At 41.7% G+C, this 18,048-nt stretch overlaps 1 protein-coding gene across 3 annotated transcripts in view; it reads left to right on the top strand.

Moving 5' to 3' along the window:
• The window catches only part of ACBD5 (acyl-CoA binding domain containing 5), a 37,108-nt gene that overhangs the window by 7,058 nt on the left and 12,002 nt on the right, over nucleotides 1-18,048 (top strand). For 2 of the 3 annotated variants that reach the window (XM_029077739.2, XM_016227441.3), the window contains exons 2-7: nucleotides 77-198; nucleotides 1,157-1,281; nucleotides 8,567-8,687; nucleotides 10,249-10,321; nucleotides 11,887-12,001; nucleotides 17,019-17,153. In XM_029077739.2, coding sequence (XP_028933572.1) covers nucleotides 1,206-1,281; nucleotides 8,567-8,687; nucleotides 10,249-10,321; nucleotides 11,887-12,001; nucleotides 17,019-17,153 — 520 coding nt within the window. In that variant the 5' untranslated portion in view covers nucleotides 77-198; nucleotides 1,157-1,205. The remainder of the gene's footprint in view (nucleotides 1-76; nucleotides 199-1,156; nucleotides 1,282-8,566; nucleotides 8,688-10,248; nucleotides 10,322-11,886; nucleotides 12,002-17,018; nucleotides 17,154-18,048) is intronic. The other variant, XM_039913876.1, reaches the window with a different exon arrangement.

Raw genomic sequence — 18,048 nt, 5'->3', positions numbered from 1 at the left:
TTTGGCACATAGTAAAGCTTTTAACAAATACCATTATTATTTTTTTATTATTATTATTATCTGGTGGGCGGCCCAGAGCAAGGAAGAAGGCGGCGGCCGGAAGTGGCCAAGGGGAGGGCCTCGGACTACATTTCCCAGAAGCCCCCGCGCGCCGCTTCCGGAGACATCTCGGGACTGGCCAGGGCTGCCCGCTCTAAGGTAAATGCCAGCCGCGGGCACGCTTTGGGGGGCTGTTTTTCCCTGTTCCTCTCCGCCTGCCACGCACGTCGACCACCCCCCAACCACTTCTCTCCCCACACCCAAAGCAGCAGCCGGGAATGAGGTCCTCTGCCCCCCCCCCACCCCAGGGCCGGTGGGGATGTGACAGCTCCCCTCCTTTTTGGGCCATGGGTGGTGGGCAGGATGGGCACGGGAGCCTTCCCCCTTAGCCGTTGAAGGAAGGGCACACCCAGCCCCTTGCCCCCTCCCGACCTGCGGGCTAGAGATGGCTTGAGTTCAGAGTGGGCGAAGAGGAGAGGGAAGGATGTACAGGGCCTGGTACAGAGTCAGCGCCCACCAAATACCGTCATTACTGTTTATTATTATTATGTGTGATGCTCCTGCCCCCTGGGGAGGCTGGTGCCAGGAGGAGCCCTTCCCGGCCCCACGCCATCTTCGTGTATTTCCTTCCCTCTTCCCCTCTAAAGCGCTTTGCCTCCGAGGCCTCCTCCAAAAAACACCCACACGTACACAAGGAGGAGGGTGCGCACTGGACAAGGGTGGGCTAAGCGTGGGAGCCCCTCTCTCTTCCGTCCTTCCAACCTAAGTATAAAAGTCCGAGGGAAGTCAGAGCTACCCCGTCTTGTATGGGGTCCCTCCCGGCCCACTCCCGGCCTGTTTAAGGGTGGGCAGGATCCCAGTGCGTTTGTGTGGGTGGCGGTCAGGGGTCAGGTCAGGGTCGAGGTGGAGAGGGAGGCATTGCCTGGGCGCTCCGGGTGGTGCGTGTCTTGCAGGGGGAAGAGGTTTGCACCAACCCTGCAAGGACTGGTCAAGGGGTGAGGTGGGAGCCGGGGGGAGCTTTGCAGGGCCGAGATGCTGTGCCTCCTGGTCAGTCGGCTGCTCCCCGACTCCAGCTCCTCCCCATGTATTTTGATCCCCGGCCTCCTTCGCTGTTGAGTTTCATGCAGGCTCCTGCTCCTCGTCCGTGATCCCCAGGCCCCGCAGAGATGGCCGACACCACATCGGTGCACGAGACCAGGTTCCAAGCGGCCGTGAAGGTGATCCAGAGCTTGCCCAAAAATGGTAGGTGTCCCGGGGCCGGCCCCCTGCCCCTGCTGACCCCCCACCCCAGAGAGAAGCCTCTCAGAGGGCTCGGGTCCCTCCCGCTTATCCCCTGCCTCCCTCCAGCCTTGTAGCGGAACTGATGAAAGAGAAGGCAAGAAGGGGGGTCGGGGAATGGGGAACGGGGGAAATAGCATGCTCTCTATCCGTTCAGGGGCATCTTCTCCCCCGACACCCGTTTTGAAAATAGGTCAGAGGGTTTGAGGCAGAATTTATACATGCGCTTGTACTTTATAGGCCATCTTTATATAAGTCCTGTAATTAGCTGACTGGATTTGGATGTGTGAAAACCCTTGCTGGGCCCATCAGCTCCACAGATCCCACCCTCTAAAACTCCAGAGAAGAAAACACTGAAGGAGAAAGGAAAGTTTAAATTTTGTTGAAGGTGCTGTTCTTTTTGTTATAGTGAAACTTTCATTAAGCTGTAAGAGGAAAAGATAGAGATACCCCTAGGAGTAGACAGAAAAACAGCGTGGCTCAGTGGAAAGAGCCTGGGCTTGGGAGTCAAAGGTTGTGGGTTCTAATCCCGATTCCGTCACTTGACAGCTCTGTGACTCTGGGCAAGTCACTTCACTTCTCTCTGCCTTAGTGACCTCATCTGTAAAATGGGGATTAAGACTGTGAGCCCCACCTGAGACAACCTGATTACCTTGTATCTCCCCCAGTGCTTAGAACAGTGTTTGGCACATAGTAAGCATTTAACAAATGCCATCATTACTATTATTATTATATGCAAACACAACACCCCCCTTGTTCCCCCAAGGTTGATACATTTAATAACCCAGACCTCAACACACAGTGGAGCCCAAGCCACAGCAAAAGTGTTCATAGATGGCACTGCTGCTGTCGTCACCACCACCTCCATCAAAACCATCACCTTTGACCAAATAAAGTTCTCACCTTCAGATTGCACAATGCTTAGGAGCCAGTAGTGTTGGGCAGTTGTCCAGCCCTGGGCTATGGCAGCAAAAGGCCTATAGTTTCAGTTCCCTTGTGCCAATGCTGCTAACTCTGCCCTGCTGTTGGGCTGCTGCCGTTGTCATCGGTAGTGACTGGTCATTATCGAGCACTTTATACTGGTCTTTATTGAGCACTGTGCTAAGCACTTAGAAAACATGATCCCTGCCCCCAGAGAAGCCTGCAGTTTAGAGAGGGAGACAGATCCTCCCTCCCCAAATCAAACAGACCAAAAGCTCTCACCACACTCATATCTCTCTTTAGGGCCCACCTCCTCTAGATTTCACTGATTAGTACCTTGTGCCTGCCATCCGTTCAGTCAGTCAATTGTATGTATCGAGCACTTACTGTGTGCACAGCACTGTACTAAGCCCTTGAGAGAGTACAGTATAACAATAAACAGACACTTTCCCTGACCACAATGAGCCTTCAGCCTAGAGGAGGAGACAGACTTCAATATAAATTACAGATGCGTACATAAATCCTGTGGGGCTGGAAGTGGGGATGAATAAAGGGAGCAAATCAGGGTGATACGGGAGTGGGCGAAGAGGAAAGGAGGGCTTAGGAAAGGTCTTTCAGAGATGTGCCTTCAATAAGGCTTTGAGGGGTAGGGGGAGAGAATAATTGTCAGGAGGAGGGAGGGTGTTCCAGGTCAGAGGCAGGACGTGGGCTAGAGGTTGGCAGTGAGATAGATGAGATCAAGGTACAATGAGAACATTAGCATTAGAGGAGCAAAGTTTGAAGGCTGGGTTGTATTGGGAGAGTAGCAAGGTGAGGTCAACTTTTGTACTTATGAACTTATTTACCCCCCTCCTTAGCATTCATGGGTATATGTCTGCCTAATTTTTGACCTCTCTAGTTGTAAATACTTTTGTGTTTTTGTCTCCCTATGAATGTAAGCACCTTTTCAGCAGGGGAATTTGTCATTTCATTATTCCATACTTCCCAAGTGCTTAATAGAGAGGGGTGTTCCTTAAATGCTATTACTGCTAACTTATAGGTGCATTTGCAGGTTTCGAGGCCTGGAATTTCAGCCTGGAGGTCTATCAAATTTCCCCCCATTATTGGCTCTTAGGGAATTCTGGCCAGCCAGCATAGATGACTGAGGTAGCAGTGACTGCACCCACACAATGTGTCAGATACCACCTGGTCCCACTACTGCTTTGTTTGTTCTGCACCAGAGAGATCCCTGTCAGTTTTACTTTCTCAGCTTGTGAATGTCCGATTGACTATGTGCATAACTATGGCAATTGGGTTGAGGTAGACCGATGACCCAGCTGCCCCTCGTTTCCAGGATTTAGTTTGTCCTGCACCTGCAGGAGTCAGAGTTAGGCTGGAGCAGCCTAAGATTGAAGGGAGGACAATTATTTTTGCCACAATCCCTTTCTGGGAAGCAGGGCTGCAGCAAAGGTAGAGGTAGGTTATTTTGGAGTACCTCCCCTTTCCTTTGCTCCAAATCTCCCAGTCATTTGCATCTTAGAAATAACTACAGGAATTTGGAGACCCCAATCCAGGAGGTGCAGCTTCCAACATTTTCCAGGAAGGAAATAGTAATAATAATAATGGTATTTAAGTGCTTACTTTGTGCCAAGCACTGTTTTGAGTGCTGGGGTAGATACAGGGTATCAGGGTGTCCCACGTGGGGCTCTCAGTCTTAATCCCCATTTTACAGATGAGGTCACTGAGGTACAGAGAAGTGAAGTGACTTGCCCAAAGTCACACAGCAGACAAGAGGCGTAGCTGGGATTAGAACCCACGACCTCTGACTCCCAAGCCTGTGCCCTTGCCACTAAGCCACTCTGTGTGCAGTTCATACATTTTTTTTTTATGGTGTATATTAAGCCCTTACTATGTGCCAGGCACTGTACTAAGTGCTGAGGTAGATACAAGCTAATCAGTTTGGACACAGTCCATGTCCCACATGGAGCTCACAGTCTTCGTCCCCATTTTACAGATGAGGCAACTGAGGTTCAGAGAAGTTAAGTGACTTGTCTAAGGTCACACAGCAGACAAGTGGCAGAGCTGGAATTAGCCTCTCATGTCCTTCTGATTCCCAGTCCCATGCTCAATCCACTAGGCCATACTGCTTCTCATTTGTCTTAAGACAGGTATTTCACCTTACAGTCAATTGGTAATATTTATTAAGCACTTACCGGGAAGTTGAGCATTCTGTTAAGAGCTTGGGAGAGTTAACTTCAATAGAGTTGTTGACATCGTCCCTGTCTTCGAGGGGTTTACAGTCTTGTAGGGGAGACAGACATTAAAATAAATTACAGAAAGGGGAAGGTAGTGTTTATTAAGTGTCTAATGTGTGCAGAGTATTGTACTAAGCATGTGGTAGAGCAGAGGAGCATTAGAAGACATGATCTCTGCTCTCAAGGATAATAGAAGTTTAATGTCAGGCTAAGCTCCAGAGTTCAATCAGTCATATTTGTTGAGTACTTACTTTGAACAGGGCACTGTATTAAGCATTTGGGAGGGTACAACATAACAGTATAGCAGACACATTCACTGTCCACGAGCTTAAAGTCCAGAAAGGGAGATGTACATTAATGTAAATGAATTACAGATATGTACATCTGTGATGTGGACCTGGGTGACACAGAAGGGAGTGGGAAAAGAGGACATGAGGGCTTAGTCAGGGAAGGCCCCTAGGAAGAGATGTGCCTTCAATAAGGGTTTCAAAATGGGGAGAGTATTGTCAGAAAGAGGAAGAGTGTTCCAGGCCAGAAACAAGTTGTGGGCAAAAGGTCTGCGGCAAGATAGACGAGATCGCGGTACAGTGAGTAGGTTGGCATTAGAGGAGAAAAATGTACGGCTTGGGTTATAGTAGGAGAGTAGCAAGGTGAGGTAGGAGGGGGCAAGGTGACTGAGTGCTTTAAAGTCGATGGTAGGGAGTTTCTGTTTGATGCGGAAGTGGATGGACAAACACTAGAAGTTCTTGAGGAGTGGGAAAACATGGACTGAGCGTTTTTGGAGAAAAATGATCTGGGCAGCAGAGTGAAATATGGTCTGGAGTGGGGAGAGGTAGGAGGTAGGGAGGTCAGCAAGGAGGCTAAAATAATCAAGGTGGGTTAGGATAAGTGCTTGGATTAACGAGGTAACAGTTTGGATGAAGAGGAAAGAACGGATTTTAGCGATGTAGCAAAGGTTGAACCGACAGGATTTAGTGATTGACTATGTGAGTTGAATGAGAGAAGAATCAAGTATAATGCCAAGGTTACAGGCTTGTGAGACAGGAAGGGTGGTGATGCTTTACTGTGAACGATAAGAAAAATAATAATTTAGAACTAATAGCAGTTTTGATAAAATTACACTTGAGATGTTTTGAGAAATTGGTAAGAATTTGTGGCCTAGGGCTTTTTATTGTTTGGAGATTATAGTGAGGGTCCACTCTAAGGCTGGATTTTCTCCAGAATTTAACCTGTCTTAATTGTGTGGGTTTGACATAATATATCTGCAGCATGTATATGAGAATTACTCTATGAGAATTTGAAATGCAGGACAGCATGGCCAGGAATTCCCAAGCTGCACTCTACAAATATTATTCACAGTATGAGCAAACCACAAAGCTACCATAAGAAATACAGTACACCCTCATATAACTTGATTCCCCAGTACCGGGCATGATTATTTATACAAAAATCTGGTTTTTCCAGATGTAGCTTTCATGTGGCAACCACACACTCATTAAATTTAGGCAAGGCTCAAGGATACTTGATTTTAGCAACAGGAGACTTACTAAGTGATTTCTGCCACATTGCTGGGTTTTTATTTTTCTTTTTTCTTTCAATGTGATTCTTCAGGTTTTTCACCCACCCACTCTAGCAGTAGTAAAGGTATTTATTGAGAACCCACTGGGTGCAATGCATTATAATAACACTTGGGAAAGTTCAACCAAAGTATTCTCCATCCACAAGGAGCTGACACTGAGGAGACCGGCATAAAAATATTTACAAATTATGCTCTCAGCTTGCAGTCTGTCTCAACTTCGGTTTCTCATTGTCTTTCAACTTACATTTTCAATCTATTGCCAGATCTTGATGGTTCTTCCTACACAACGTCTCCTTCCTCTCCACTCAAACTGCTACCACCGTGATCCAAACTCTGATTGTACCTTGGCTGGACCATCATATCAGCCTCCTTGCTGGCCTCCCTGCCTCCAGTCTCTTCCCAAACCATTCTCTACTAGCTGCTGCTGCATCACTTGGCCCACACCTCTCATTTTCTCAAAATCCTCCTTGACTTCCTGTGTCTTTCCTCATCAGGCAACAATTCCATGCAGCCTGCTTTAAGGCTTTTCAGCAACCTCCCTCACCATTCCTATATACTCTCTTTACTGGATATTCTCCTTCTCATTCTCTTTGTTCTTCTCAAACCAACCCTCTAGCTGTAAACTCTAGACTGTAAGTTCATTACAGGCAGGGAACATGTTTGCTAATTCTGTTGTTTTGTGCTCTTCCAAGCACTTAGTACATTGCAGAGCACATAGTAAGTGATCAATAAATATGATTGACTGATTGTACCCTGCTCTTGATTCTCCTACCTCCATCACCTCACTCACACTGTTCTCCTGGTTTGGAATTCTCTCTCTTCACATCAGACAGCCACTGTTCTCCCCACATTTTAAGCCCTCCTAAAATTCCAGCTCCTTCAATTAACTTTCCAGCACCCTAAGCCATATAAACCCATCAGCCAGCCCTAGCATATATGAACTTTTTTTAATGGTATTCATTAAACGCTTTCTATATGCCAGGCACTGTACTAAGCCCTGGGGTAGATATAAGATAATCGGGTTGGACACAGTCCCTGTCCCACATGGGGCTCACAATCTTAATCCCCATTTTGCATATGAGGTAGGTGAGGCACAGAGAAGCTAAGTGACATGCCCAAGATGACACTGCAGACAAATGGCGGAGCTGGAATTAGAACTCAGGTTGTCTGACTTCTAGGCCTGTGCTCTTTCCACTAGGCCATCCTGTTTATCAGTCTTCCCCCATCAGAGTATAAGAGCAGGGAACAAATGACTTCTTTATTTTATATTTCCCAGACTCATAGTACAACTACACCATGTGGATGGCCCAATAAATACTAATATTACTATCCTGTGTCTCAGCTGTCTTGATCAGTATTCATTTGTGTGTGCAAGGCCCAGTAGGGAGATGGGAAGACAGTTTGTTTTTATCATAATCCCTTTCTTATTCTAAGTAAAAGTAGCTTCCCGCTACATAATTGTGGTATTTAAGTGCTGAGGAAGACAGGGATCGTGTCTATCAACTCTATTCTGTAGTATGCTCCCTAGTGCTTCATACAGTGTTCTGGACACATTAAGTACTCAAATAACATTGACTGATTGCTTACTATGTGCCAAGCCCTGTATTAAGCACTAGGATAGGGACAAGATAATCAGATTGGCTTTAGTCCTTGTCCTACATGGGGCTCACAGTCTGAGTAGGAGGAAGAACAGAGGAGAAAACTGAGGCACTGAGAAGTAAAGTGACTTGCTTAAGGTCACCCAAGCAGGCAAGTGGCAGATCCAGGATTAGAACCCAGGTCTTCTGGTTCCCAGGCCAGTGCTCTTTTCACTAAGCCACATTGCTTACAGTTCTTTTTTCAGAATACACCACCAGTACAAAGGGAGAGAGACTTGAAATTCTCTATTTCATTTCCTTCCTCCTTGTAAGAGGAGAGAGAAGACTTCTCCATTGAAATCCTTTAAAGTTACTCCTAAATCTGTATATGTATATATTTATTGTAGCACTAGTATGATTTTGGAATTGCTCATTCAACCAGGAACTGAAATAGGAACTGAATGCCCTCTCCATGTTGGGATTTACAACCATGGTAATTGTTCTAATTGTGAAGAGTAATATACTCTTAATGTACCCTTAAAGCTTCTCAGTAATGTAGCTGAGAAACTTTAAAAATTGCGAAACATTAGAGAGTAACAAAGTTATAGTGGGTGAAAGAGCTTGACCAGTTTGCTTTATTAAAATTCATTTTTGGAACTTGATCCCATTATTAAAATATTTTATTATGATTAGGATAACAGATTTGTGAAAAATAGTATATGACAGTATTGTGGTGTTCAATATGATTCATTTATTAGATATGAGAAATAAAACACAGGGATGCTGTAAATATGTTTATATTACATGCATATACATATATTTCTTTGTATCCAAAGATGTCAAAGTTTTTATGCATATAATTCATTTTAGCTTCAATTATGCTAAATAAGATATTTCTCCTTTTCAGCCATCAAATTTTAAAATATGTCTCTCAATAGGTTCATTCCAGCCAACAAATGAAATGATGCTCAAGTTCTATAGCTTTTATAAGCAAGCAACTGAAGGACCATGTAATATTTCAAGACCTGGATTTTGGGACCCTATTGGTAGATATAAATGGTAACTATGTGTGAGAGCTGTGAAAGAACTGTGATTTGCAGTGATGTATAATTATTTTTAATGTTAAATATCCAAAACAGGTGTTGTGGGTGTTTTCCAAAAAATAAGCAAAACTTTGTCAGGAAGAAGCACATGATTTTAGTTGCAGATTCACTTGGGGCAGGGTGGGGAGAAGCTTGGGAAAGGGGAGAGGAAAAAAGAAGGCCAGATATATAAAAAAAGAAAATTTGTGTGCTCATGTAATTTTTCCCTATCATTTCCTATTTTAGGGATGCTAAGATTCAATTAGTCTTCTAACTCTACAATACTCTCTCCCAAGCGCTTAGTACAGAGTGCTGTTCAAAGTAGGTGCTCTGCTCTCCAGAGGAATATAGTGATAAAATGAATGAGCTGAGTATTTTCTAGTTGCAATACAGATTATTTGTTTGGGTTTTTTACGATGACAACAAGCAGAAGCAAACAGTATCTGAAATATCTCATTAGAAAAGAAGTTCCTTTTTAGGAGGACAATCCCTGTCTCACATGCAGCTCATAATCTATGAGGTACAGAGAGTAATAGCCTATTACCATTGTACAGATGGAAATTTGGGAACAGAGAGGATAAAGTGACTTGACCAAGGCTGCACAGCTGGCAAATGGCTGAACTGGATTTAGAATCTGAGTCACCTAACTCCAAATTCCATGTTCTTTCCACTGGGCCAGACTGCCTCTCTGTAATAATCAAAGTAATATGTTGAGATGTCAAAGCAGTATTTTCTGTTCATTAGAAAGAAAAGCTTACTTTCTTTCTTGGAACTTGTGTGAATTACTTTTTTGCAATTTAAGAGGTTAGCTTCTGTAAATTTAATGGGGAAAATCTCAATTTCAACCTAGATCCTATTGCAGTAATTCATGTCTCTTTCCTAATTTGTTTATATCTTTAATCTTTCATTCTATGCAATTGGGAAAGTTCTCTCTCAACTACTTTTGGTAAAGGATAGTAGACTCTGTGAACCACAAATATTCAGATGAGATCATGTGTTATTTAGGCACTACAAATCTAATTTTATTTACTCTAACATCAGTTTCTTTAATAATAATGCTAATAATAATTATGATACTTGTCAAGGACTTACTATTTGCCAAACACTGTTTTAAACTCTGGTGTATATATAAGATAAGCAGGTTGGACAGAGTCCCTGTCCCACAGGGAACTCACAGTCATAATCCCCATTTTGCAGATGAGGTGACTGAGGCACTGAGAAGTTAAGTGACTCGCCCAAGGTCACGAAACAGACAAGCAGTAAAGCTGGAATTAGAACCCAGGACCTCTGACTCCCAGGCCCATGCTCTTTCCACTAGGCCATGCTGCTTCTTTAATATGTTGCTTCTCTAGAGATTAGCCCATATACACAAATTCCATTTGTTAGATCCCTATTTTGCTAAGTGGAGACTGTTTTAGCGATCCATCACTTTTAATCAACTCATATTTAATATATCAGAGTAACAAACTCATATATAACCTATCAGAAATTTAAAAGGCTCAGATTATGGCATGTAAATGGCACATTTTTCTTTGTAGGGATGCTTGGAGCTCACTGGGGGATATGTCCAAAGAGGAAGCCATGATTGCCTATGTTGAAGAAATGAAAAAGGTAAGAGAAATAATTGTGTGGCCAGTCTGGGGCTGGGTTAAGAATTTTTCTTTTCAGCCTGCAGGGAAGCTTTTTCTCTCATTCTTTAGTCTAAACTCTGGCCTTTGTTACATTTTCAAAACTCATTTTTATGGATGTCATTTGTGCGTAATCGAGGGCAAGGGTTAGGTCTCTGAGCTGCAACAGCTGTAACTGGGGCAAAGATAGAGCTGAGAACCTTTTTTCTTTTTCTCTTTGAATATTTTTGCCCTTCCGATTCTCTCCTTTTTCTCTTCACCAACCAACAAATTACCTCAATTATTTTTAAGCGTAAATCATTATTACACTGCATTGGTTTACGTTTCATTTTTTAGATTTACAGTGCAATTCGTTTATTTACAGAATGATGTATAAGGATCGCCAATAGGATGGGCTTCTTTTAACATTCTTTTACAGCAGCAATATTGAATTTTTTCCAACCTCAAGGGTAGACAGCAGGAAGGCCGCAAGCAGAGAAAACCTCTCACACTCTATGACCTTTCTCTTTGATCTCCATGTCCCTACATTGGCTTAGTCTATGAGAGTGGTGGGAGGGAAGCGGGGGCAGGGGAATGAAGTGTGGCCCTTCTGGGGAAACCTGGTTTCCATTGCTCTTTGTCTGCTGACTGACATGGGGTAGAGTTTGAAGATCTGCGAATGCCGAAACGTGCAGAATCTACATATTATAAATTCATTTTTGGCTTTTCCACTAATTTTCTGCAACTGGTACTTCTGATACTGAGCCCCTTTTAATTGCAAATTGTTTTTTGTGGGTTTTTTTTTTTTGTTTTTTTACTTCAGAATTACTAGGAGGGCAGAAACAGTAAGCCTTGTTCCTTTTTGATGTGTCCTTCCACTGGTCCAAACAAGGCTAGCAATTTTTGAATAGTATGTGTGTGTTGGAAGTGTAGCAAACTAGTGTTTTTATTTTTTGGTGCCTTTTTGATCTTCAGCTCGTATCATAGAAACAATGATCCTAAATTGGAAGGGATGACAGAAAAAAAGGTTTCCTCTACTCTCTGGTTCTCTGGACTTTCTGTCGGCATTACTGATACATGGGGAGAAGACAGTGCACCTCCACCCAACCTTCTCCTGAACTCTTATCATTCAGGGCCCCCGAATTCCACTCATTCTCCCTTGCAGAAGGGAAAGAGGTAGTTGGGCAACTGGTATCAACAGCTATTGGAGACACTTTTTCAAAATGTGATTTTATGAGTGCCCTCAAACAATTGTGCTTCCAGCAATCTGTCCAGTTGCCCAGTAAATATATGTTGACTGACTAACCGACAGTCTCTGGGGTTCATTCTTAGCCTTGAGTTCAAGTTTTCAGGATCTCCAATCTTCATAAATCGGACACCTTGCTGGTCCTATGTATGAAAGCATTGCTTTAATATTCTTCTAATAGAGGTTGTGTATTTATAGCCCATAAATACCACCGGTGATAAATTAAAGTCATTAAGGACAATGTAAGAAAATTAAAAATGTCAAAAAATGAATTTATTCCAAAGGTGCAAACGTATTATGAAATGTTTCTATTGTCACCGTAGATACTTGAGAGCATGCCGATGACTGAAAAAGTAGAAGAATTATTACGTGTAATAGGACCATTCTATGAAATTGTAGAAGACAAGAAGACCAACAGAAGCTCCAAATTAACATCAGGTTGGAATTTATTGCTTTTCACTCTACTCAGTAGCTGTTAATACTATTAACTAAGATTGCAGCATTTAAATCGCATATCTTTCAGCTTTAATATTATTTTTCAAAATGTTTGCATTTAAATGTTGCTTCTTTTTATTCATTTTCTTACTTTCATGGGCCAGTTCGCCTGGAGAAGGTCACTAAATATTTAGAAGGTAGGAATTATGAAACTTGTGCACAGTAAACCTCTTTCGGTAATCCTCTTTATAACAAAACCTACCTACAGCAAAATCATTTCTTGGTCCTGTGAGCCCAAAATATTTTTTTTAACCAAGCTGAGGACCTCAGTTTTCAGTGGAAAAGACTCTCTTGGCCTGACGGACGATCGACATTTACATTTAGTTCTGCCATAATATGTGTTTTCAGTATATGTTTTGGCTAAAATGCAGTTAAGGATTTGGAAAATATTATTCTGACAATACAAACCCACTGGAGCCATACATGCCTCATTAATGAAAATACCTGTGTGTGTGTGTGTGTCTGTGTTTGTGTGTGTGTGTGTGTGCTCATGAGTACAGCATCAGAATATGAGAGTTTTGCTTAACACAAGGATGATATTCCCCTTTGTCCAGAAGCCAGGTCCAGACTGCCCATAATCCTGAAGCCAGATCCATTGAGAAGAGATTCAGAGTAGAATGGCAAGCTCTTTTCTCCTTCATTTATAGAAGGAAAGGCAATGTGATTGGTGTTTAGTGTTAGAGAGAGAGAGAAAAAGAGAGGAAAAAAAAGAAAGAGTATGTATGTAATCAGTCAATAAATAGTATTTATTGAGCATGATGTGCAGAGCACTGTGCTAAGCAACTGGGAGAGTTCAGAACCAAAAGCTGGTAAACACATTCCCTGTCCACCAGGAGCTTCATATATGTAAGCTCCTTGAGGCTAGGCATAGATGCCTATCAACCATACTGAATTCTCCCAAGTGCTTAGTACAGTGCTCTGCACAAAGTAAACACTCAATAAAGTCCACTGAGGGATATGTTTTTGTTGATAAGTCCTTATTGTAGTTCGTAAATCCCATCTGAATCAGCAGTTGGGTGAAGAGTGGTTTTTAGCCAAAGTCTCTGTAGGAGCAATTTTCACTCGTGTCATTTGCCCTATCATATTTTGTCTTCAAAACTGGATTCTGGGAAAATAGAGAAATCTAAGAATGCCATATCCACAGTTGTCATGGGGGACTAAGTGAGTTGAAAATCAAAAGACAACTACCCCTTCCCCACAAACTTCAAGCTAAATGGAGCCTGAGAGAGGTGGGAGGCTGTGAGCCCAGCTGTCCCAGCTTCTCTGGACACACGCTGGTCTGAAATACTTTCATAAAGAGAACAAAGAACTCCCTTGTATTTGTGTCAAAAACTGCCCCCTTCAATTTTGTTATAAAGAGGTTTTATTGTAAAAATCTTTTTTTATTTTTTTTTAATGCACTAAATCTTGTGATTACTAAACTTGCCACCCGTGAATTTTCATTTCAAAGTAAACACCCTTGAGAAGCTTCAAAAATAGTTTGGGTCTTTTGTTTCTGTGCCCTGAAGAAAGGACCTTCTCTCTAACACCTGCCTTGGTAATGTGAAGTACTTTACAGAAACCTTTTTTTTCTAATACTCATCACTAGTATTGGGACAACTCTCAACCAATACTATATACAGTTTTGAAAAAAGTGGCTTTTCTTTGCATCTTCGTAGTTGGAACTCTGTCGCTGTTCATTGTACTGCTAGCTATGATATTGTGAGACTGGTTATTTCTTTCTCAATGCTTTCAGTATTAATCTGTGCTTGCTTTCAACCAGTCGTGTGGGTTTAAGATATCTCTTTAATTTCTGACTCCACTGAGGTATGCAAAGAAGTTAGCCTGTCAGCCTACTAAAAAATTGGCAGTTGGCAACTTTAGTAATTGAAAAAAGACCACATTTCTGTTTAGCTGTGAATTCAATTGGTTTTTAGACCCCACTTTAATCATTAGAGCAATGTCATACCCGGAGACCCAAATCTTCCATGCTGCTCATTAAAAATCAAGTGTATTGAACTTAAAAAATTCTTGAAAAGTGTTTTTGAATAAATTCCACAGGAAAAAAAACCTCTTTTGCAGTTATCCATAAAGGGAGATGGTTGCTCGGAAGTCATGAAAATTAAATATATGCCTACCCGCTAGAGTCTAGTATAAACTGAACCAGGGCCTGTATTATAGCTGACTGTGTTATAGTAGGACCTTCATGTAGGTGAGGTAGTGGGCTCACAATCTTAGTCCCCATTTTACAGATACGGGATCTGAAGCACAGAAATGAAGTGACTTGCCCAAGGTCACCCAGCAGATAAGCGGCAGAGCTGGGATTAGAATCCAGGTCCTGTGACTCCCATGCCCTTTCTACTGGGCCACGCTGCTTCTTTATTTTCCTGTTTTTTGATACTTCTTTTCTGATGCTTTTCTTCGGAGCCCAAACACCTGTATTACTATATGTTTTCCTTAATTTCTCAGCACTATATAATCAAGGAATTCAGAGACCCTTTAGCAATATTTTTGTTATTCCTTACAGAATCCTTCTGAAATAGTCACTAAACTTCATCAGTAGAAATTTTCAAGCCTCAAAGATTAAATACTCCTATTTAAGTCCATTTTCTGGATCCATTGTTTGGAGTTAAGAAAAACATCCCAGCTCTGATTTCCAATTCAGTGCCCTCATTGTACTGTACTATGTGGTCCTTTTAAGGGCAGTTGTAGACTATCATGTGTATATCTCCAGCACATGCTTTTCAAGTATTAATAGAACATAGACCAGAGTAAAAAGGCATGTATAGTTTTAGAGTTTAACTGCTTGCCACCACATGAATTTTGCTGTTGTTTTAGGGTGTGGTTTGCTTATTGAAGCTGCAGGAGTGAGAGAACCTAATTTGGCTGTCCATTCCCAGTTTCTTGTGTATTAGCATTTTTAACTAAAGAGGACCTAGCTCCTCCTCTGTGCAGCCAAGATAAAAATCTGGAAACAGGTTCAGCAAGTCATCCCTAGAGCTGTGGACTATTCCCTGCCATTAAATGCACCATTGCTAAAATGTGTAAATATGAGATTAGATAATGAGAGTTTTGAAGGGTGGTGAAACTATAAGTGGGCTAACATTTGTTTGAATCTGCAAGGAAGCCCATAATAACGATGCCTTTCTAGCAGACACTCACTACTACAGTGTTTTTTTCAGAATCTTTAGTACTTACTCTAAATCACGTTGCATTTTAGATTCCTTCGTAACGAACTATGAAACTCAAGAATGAAAATTTAGAATTCCACTCCTGCCGGAGGATTGTATCCTCTTGTCCTGTCCCCACTGAATGGAGAACATCTGCTAAATGTGTTATGTGCAATTTATTTTAACTTCGTGATTTTCAAATATGATGGGCTAGAAAGGCCTCAGAAGTCATCTAAAAATATGTTCTCCATCCTTGACTTGCCACCACCTAAATCCTCCCACACAAATGAAAATCTCTTCAGTTTTTTAAAAAGTCCCAGCAAAGGGATTCCTCAAACTCCCATAGTAATATATTCCTTTGTTTTACACACTATTTTTCTAACATTCGTGTATAGATCTGATAGATCATTCTTGAAGTATTTTTCATAATAGAAAGATGTGGGGTAAATAAACAGGAAGATTAGTTAAAAAGTACTCCTGAGCTTCATCTCTAAAGATGATCATGGCTCTTGACTTCAGGGAAGGCTTTGCAAGTTAAAAAAACAAATTGGCCTACCAAATTTTTCTTTCCCCTAGTTGATGTGGGAAAGGCAATGGGTGATAAATAAGGTTGAAATTCACTTTGATGCCACTGCTCCTTTGCAAGACGAGAGTGGGAACTCGGGTTATGGCTGCATAAACATTTCCAAACTTATCATGGATTTAAAACAAACTGTATTGCAAAATACTCACTGGGCCCTGTTTTTCTCGTTGCCTGAGTCACTTTCTGGAAGTAAGCCATGTGTTTACAGAAATGAATTCAGTCTTCCAGACCTACCGCTGCCCTACACCAAGTGTAAGCATTTAGCACTAGCCCCTAAGACACAAGTTTGAGTGCTCTCTGGCAACTCAAGTGTTATGTTCTGAATGAATCCCAAATTAAGGAAAACTCTTATTACAGTTTGCATGTCTTGACCAGTGCTGCACACAGCTGTTTTTACCAGCTTCACATTGTGTTGTATCCAGAAAGATGTGTGTTCCCTAATTCTCTTCTAGCCTTTTATCCAGGTCACGTAGTGAAAACTTGCACTGTGTGTGTTACTGAGTGCATAAGGTAGATTTTGATTTAATAATCCCAGGAGCAGAGCTCTTTGCTTCTGCTTGTTAATACTCTCCCTCACCCTCCTTCTCTCCTAGAACACATATTCCTGCTACCTATGCACCCACTATTAACACCATTTTTCCTTTTGGTAAACTGTCCTTAGAAATGGCTACATCACACCAAACGTTAAGGAAATTTAGGACAAAAATAGTTTATTCTATGGTTTTATAATTTCAGCATTACCAGGCTGTGACTTGGACATTGGGAAAATTTGGTTCATAAAGTATGACGATTCAAAAGTAGTGGATTGGAATTTTACTGGGATTTTTCTAAAGTTTAATAACTGGGATGAGAATAAGCAAAAATGATCTCAGCCCCTCTGGTCACTGAGGGACTAAATTGGTACTATAATCCTAAACCTACCTATAGAATTACAGTAAATTGTGTGCTTTGATTGGCTCTGTTAGTTTGGCAATGTCTCTTGGCAGCTAGTGCCTAAACCACTATTTTCCCATTTCATTTCATCTCATTTTGTTGGTGTGTATATTAGAAAACAAAAGAGGGGGAGAGTTGAGAACAGTGAGAAAAACTGTTCATCATTTTCCTGTCAGGAGAAATGGTGTCAACATTTAGAATTTATAGAATACTGCTCTTAGGAGATAGCTTTAAATCATTAAATGCATAAATAGTTTAATTGATGGTCTAAAATATGTTTTATTTCATGTTATAGAACTTGGTAATGTCCTAACTTCAACTCCCAGTGCAAAAACTGTGAATGGGAAAGCTGAAAGCAGTGATAGTGGTGCTGAATCTGAGGAAGAAGAAGCCCTGGAAGAAGTAAAGCAAGTGAAAGAGAGAGAAAATGGTAACATTTTAGTTTTAAGTCTGTGTGGATAATCTTAAATGCCATATGTGACTAATTCAACAGCTAGGTGTGTTGCCAGTGTGGTTTTCATTTGGTCTAAATACTGTTGGGGAAGAGGTGAACAATCCAGCTGTATTTCCAAGCTCTAGTTTCTTTGGAGTGGGAAAGGCAATGATGATGGGATTAGCAATACTCAGAATAAACTGCTAATTAAGAGATATGAGAACCTCAATTCCCATATAGAGGACAATATGTTCACTGAGACTCTTGGTTATTTTACCCTGTGGATAACGCAAAATCTCTGGGCATACAGAATTTAGTGTGCGTGCTTGTTTTCCCTAACAAACCATAATCTAAATTTGGGACATTATATCACCTTTGCAGATCAGAGAGTGTTCACATGTACATTTATGGATCCCCAAGGAGTAGATATCTTTCCTTCCCTGGGCTCTTTTGAGAGAAAGTAGAGTTACAGTAGCTTGATTTTGCCCACCACTGCTCACTGTAACCTTTGCGGTCCCTTTCCTCTCCACTTCCTTCCTCTCCACTTCCACCCTTCCCCTCAACTTGCCGTGCCCAGTAAGGACAGCTGGAAAATCAAACAGCAGAAATGGCAGGTGGCCATTTTGATTTAAATCTGTTTATCAAGTTGAATTCTATTTTCAGAAATTCAGTTGATATTAAATGTGGCCTCCCTTCTTAGCTAAAGAATAAAAATCTGGAAATACATATCAAAAAATCTTCTTAATTTAGGTTTCTCTCAGAAGTTATCATTTCATGCCCTGATTTTTCTTTTCAATTAATCCTCTTCCTAAAAACAGCCTGTACCCTATAGACTGAACTCTCCACTCCCATGCATGTTCAGTTAAATCCATAATGGGAAGTTTTTGGGATT

The sequence above is a fragment of the Ornithorhynchus anatinus genome, chromosome 13, assembly GCF_004115215.2.
Source record: "Ornithorhynchus anatinus isolate Pmale09 chromosome 13, mOrnAna1.pri.v4, whole genome shotgun sequence".
NCBI lineage: Eukaryota > Metazoa > Chordata > Mammalia > Monotremata > Ornithorhynchidae > Ornithorhynchus > Ornithorhynchus anatinus.
The sequence above is the reverse complement of the archived record's forward strand: the minus strand, read 5'-3'. Positions and strand labels throughout refer to the sequence as shown.